At 32.4% G+C, this 5289-nt stretch overlaps 1 protein-coding gene across 1 annotated transcript in view; it reads right to left on the bottom strand.

Moving 5' to 3' along the window:
• Nucleotides 4036-5289, bottom strand: part of LOC107643506 — a 2366-nt gene continuing 1112 nt past the window's right edge. The window contains exons 2-3 of the mRNA XM_016347174.2: nucleotides 5018-5159; nucleotides 4036-4582 (exon numbers count right to left, since the gene is read on the bottom strand). Coding sequence (XP_016202660.1) covers nucleotides 4469-4582; nucleotides 5018-5159 — 256 coding nt within the window. The 3' untranslated portion in view covers nucleotides 4036-4468. The remainder of the gene's footprint in view (nucleotides 4583-5017; nucleotides 5160-5289) is intronic.

Raw genomic sequence — 5289 nt, 5'->3', positions numbered from 1 at the left:
TTGATACTTCTCTTTTATTAATTAGGAGAAAATTCAATTTTAGTATATTAAATAGATAAATAAATAAGTAGATAAGTAGATTTTGAATTAAATAATAGTAGAGTGTTATTTATGTAACTCACTAATTAGTGGAAACACATGAAAACTAATATCCCTTTAATTGATAATGTTCGATACATGGAACATTTATAATTGATAATATCTCATACTCTCTATTATGTATGATAATACTCTATGATAAAATATCCATAATAATAACTATTTTATAACACTGTCAAGATATTCTCATCATAGTATCTTAATTTTTTTTTTTTTTAGTTTTTTCTAAGTTTTTGTTACAAGAGTCTTAAGTTTTTAAAGTTGTCACCAAAATCACATCTTAGGAAGAGAAATATTAAAAAACCATTAGAATGTATTTGTTTTAGTTATTATGTAATCATTAATTCAATTTTTTTAGTCTAGTTCTTTTAGTTTAAAAATTTAACAACATACTTTATTTCATATTTTTAAATACTGATAACTAATTGATAACTAAAAATATAATAAATTTTGATGGCTCTCTAATATTCCTCTTTTAGAAAACCAATTTAATTTGTACTAGTTACTTTAATTGCTGTACTTAATTTAATCATGATTGTCTTCGAATTAACTTGTCTCAAGCTTAATAAATAGTGTTTTAGAATATTGTTAAATTGGATAGAAATATAAAAAATATATATTCTTGTATTTGTAGTGACTTTATATATTCTTGTATGAACACAAATCTAGGGTCTCAAATTTAAACTTGATAGATAAATATAAGAGTAGTAAATTCATTGACTTTGTTTAAGCTATACTTTAAATACTTGCTTGTTAACCTTGTTTATAGCTCCCACTAACTTTGATGAGACTTGAGAATGTGCCTAAAATATAAAGCATTAGATTATCCTTTAATCTTCCTCGTACCGGTATTTCCCGCCAAACTACCTAACCGTTTTTTTCTTATTACCAACACACCTACCTCGGACACTCTTATCCTGCGCCTATGTTGCCACTGTCCCTTTCTTCGCGTCAGACACATTTCTACAAACACCTTCAATGCCCCATCAGAACCAGTCGTCGTAGACCTTAGTGCTCTCAGGTGAATGCGTTCTCCCCACTAAACAACCAAACTTTATTAGAAAGCCAAGGCTTTTAAGGATTTCTTTCCCTTTTCATTATTCTATCTGAAATTTCATATGTTAGTTACGCATGACAATGTTCCATGGTTATATGGTTCAGAGTTCGGTTAAAAGATGCTTTTCGATGTCATGGTTTCCTTTGGTTCACTTAGTTCATACGTTTGTTGTGAAGGTGGTCAATGTGGGTGTCCCATTGGCGCCACGTGCTTGTGAAAATGCTTGAACGAAGATATGTCTTTCTTTCTTGTGAATTTGATTGTTGACCTGTTAAACTTGGCCTAATATTGTTTCATATCAAACACACATTAGATTACTTCAACTTTCAGTATGGAGAGATGTTTATAGGAGGAGAGGGACTGGGGGCACAGGGGCTTGGGAAATGGGAATTTAATCACTTATCGGTCATCACAAATAATTTTAAAACCAAGTCGAAGGTACTGCATTTAATACCATTGTTTGATTTCCACACCTTCACTAAGAACATTCCCATATCATAATTTTTGTGGCCAGAATTCGTACATATAAAGGAGTTTGTTCATTAATGTTTGTGGCCAACATTCTTTTCCTTGAGGAAATCTTGTAATATTTAATAAGGATATCACAAATGTTTACTGATATGATATGTCACAACATGGCCCCAATTGCACGTGCCTTTATGTTATGTGTACCTTTTCTTATCCCTTTCGGAGTCATTGAGAATTTATTGTAGATTTGATCTGTGGTCCTAAGTTGGCAGAATGTTATTATTACTGGATTTCCGGTCAATGATTGCAAGAAAAAAAAAATCCTAGTTAGGTTTGCCTGTTTGATTATTGTGGACCTCAATCTGTTAAGGCAGTCTGATCTGGAACTATTCATGTGTCTATACAGTTTCTTTGGATGATGGGGAGGATGAAAGTGCTAGTTATGTTGATAATTCAAAATTCGAATTTGGAAAATTGTGAATTAAGTTACATGGACTTATTTCTTTTCTTTTTTTCTTTTCTTTTTTTTAAAATACAGTTGGCAACTGGCAAGAGGATCAGAAAATAGTAAGTCCATCTAAGAAAATTAATGGTGACATCTATTAATGGTATTAAAAAGATGATTTAGAGTTCATTTTGCATGTTGTTTCACATTAGCATGTTCTTCCTAGTTGGTTATTGATGGAGTAGGCCCATGCTAGTTCTCAATAGCTATGAAGTCAGGTCCCTGCAGATCTTGATGGATCTGGCTGGAATTTCTGTCATATTCCTATTTTTTGCAAGTAAATCGTGGTTGAGGATAATTACAATTTAGTTAGAGGACAACCTAAAATGCTATGATAATACAATTTAGTTAGAGGACAACCTAAAATGCTATGATACATACACCAAGTTAAGCATTAAGATTTAAGATCATCCAACGGTATAGATAATAGATCTATACCATTTTATACCATTGGATTATCTTGGTTTATCATGCACAACTTGGTGCATTAAGTCATTCTCATTCCCTCAGAATATCAACTAAAATTGAATGGACATCAGCTTTTTTTAATATAATCATGGTTAGAATTTTGCTAGGACATACATATTAGGAGTTAATATTCAATTTGGCCCTTGAAATTTAAGGTTGGATTCAAATTGACCTATAAAATTTCAATTGATTCAAATTGAACTCCTAAATTTACAATCATAACTCACGTTGAACTCATCTCTATTAATGGCGTGTTGATTTGACACATTAACTTACCATGCTGGATAAAACAAAATGACATCGTTTTATATTGGCACTTAATCTTCAACGAAATGACGTCATTTCACACAAATGGGTTTAAAAAACATCTCATTTTATAATCATCACTAGTGGGAAAGAGATGTGTTTCGTGTAAAACGATGTCATTTCATTGAAGAGTAGGCGCCAATATGAAAAGATGTTTTGTGTTATTCAGTGTGACAAGTTAATATGTCAAATTAGTACACGTTAACGAGAATGAGTTTAGGAGCTCATGCAAGTTACCATTGTAAATTTGGGGATTCAATTTGGGTCAATTGAAATTTTAGAGATTAATTTGAGTTCGGCTTCAAATTTCAGGGCCAAATTGAGATTCTACATATTAGAGATTCAATTAGGTAACAATAGACACTTATTTGTATTAGTTCCCCACTGCATAATTGATTAACAGTCAGTTTTATGTGTCATCATGTTCTTGTCATGCAGGGACAGAGAAAGAATTAAGAAGTATTCTGATGATATATATCTAATATCGAATACCAACTGGAGAATCTAAGCTTGTGCACGAAACCCCTTAAATTATAGAAACCTTTTCCTAATTTAAGCTTTCCATAATCAGATAAATGTTTGCTTCTGAAATAAGGAACTTATTTTACTTTCTTTTCAATCGGATGGCAGACCTCATATCAGCTGGTACAATAACTGATCCCAACATGTATAAAATATAAAAATTGTACTACAAAGTAAGCACATTTTTTTAGACAACTTATAAAACTATTTTAAATTTTCTGACATGTTTGGCTCAAAGCTAACAGTGTTTTGACATGCAACTGTTGTTTGATTCTTCTTCTGCAATGAAGCCAAGAATGGAATATTTAAATTTGATCTTCAGCATAGAGTTATTATATTTTAACTTTTAACCAGTCTTGGTTAAAAAAACAGGAATTTAGTGAATTATTGCACAAGGAGTGTGAAGGTCCTGGGACATTGTGATAAGCTATTCATAGTTATGTTGGTTCCTCTGAGGAAGAGGTAATTACCAAGAATACCTGTCTTCAAGGGTGTGAGTATTTTGATCATAAATTTATGTTGATTAGCTGGGAAGTTTGGAACTCAAAACTACAGGGATTTACACTTATAGTCTTCTAATTTTTCCTTTTTACAAGGTTGATTCAAGTTATAGGTATAACTTGCTTATTAAATCATAACAAAAAGGAAGATGTGGATGACTGGATGCTGTAACTATATCAATAACAAAACTCACTTCTAATAGATTTATACATCATTGCTCCTTTTTCTTTTCTTTTACTCACTTCTAATAGATTTATACATCATTGCTCCTTTTTCTTTTCTTTACTTTTTCAATTTTTTTTTCCCTTTTCCCTTGCTTCTCTTCTCAGTGCTATACAAATACGCTATCACTGAAACATGCCTTTGCCGTTGAGGCCTTAGGGTGTGATTGGTGATGCAATAGAAATCCTGCTTCAAGTTTTGGTTGAAATTCCATGCTCATTTACTATCAATCATCCAAATGGAAAACTTGCAAGATCAAAGAGGCAGTTGAATTATGTTCTATTCTGTGAAACATTATGCATGTCACAACATAGCCCCAATCAACTTGCGGATTCTGAGATGCTTTGTAAAGAGGGGCGCCATGATTTTGACCTTAGTGCTGCTGGATTTACCGATGCCGCCGTCCGAGGCCTATGTCTCTCTGCTCTCATTGCCTGGATTTCATTATGCAATAACACATCAATACTAATTGATGATTACTCATGACTATCCAAACTTATGAAAAGAAGATCAAAGTTTAAATTCAATTCCCAGTAAACTATTGTTCAAAGACTACTGTGGATTATATTTGATTTGGTTATGATGACTTATTTTCTTTGCTGAGTAATCTTTGTTTCTAATGCCATGATTCTATGAGTACCTATTTCTTTTCAAAAAGATGAATCCACCCGAGAGAGAATCTGCACTTATGGTCATAAGACCATGTGAAGTTGTAGATCAAATTCTTCAATGGATTCATCTTTTGGAAAGGATTAATTAAAACTTGCTACCAGAATATTTTTCATGGAATAGTAGTACTAAAACCAAAAGGGAAAAAAAAGAAAGAGGAAAGAAAAGTAATATTGACAATAAAATACACTCATATATACCTGATATGTATTTCCTGTCTCAGACTCCCCTCCTGTTTCAGTAGCTGAAATCTTCTTTTCTTCCAGCGTCTTCTCAACTGCCTCAACCTGTTGCTTTCTGCTCTTTGGATTCTTCTTTGCTTTCAAGACCTTCATAACCTCTGAAACCAGAACAACAAGAACAAGATTTCATCACTCTTCCAGAACAACAAACTAAAACACTGAAGTCACCCTTCTTTGATTCATAAGAAAGATTTGATGGTACTATCATCACACATATGCATACACATCAC

This window comes from Arachis ipaensis, chromosome B05, assembly GCF_000816755.2.
Source record: "Arachis ipaensis cultivar K30076 chromosome B05, Araip1.1, whole genome shotgun sequence".
Classification (NCBI taxonomy): domain Eukaryota; kingdom Viridiplantae; phylum Streptophyta; class Magnoliopsida; order Fabales; family Fabaceae; genus Arachis; species Arachis ipaensis.
Note: the sequence above shows the minus strand (reverse complement) of the source record. Positions and strands in the feature narration are given on the sequence as shown.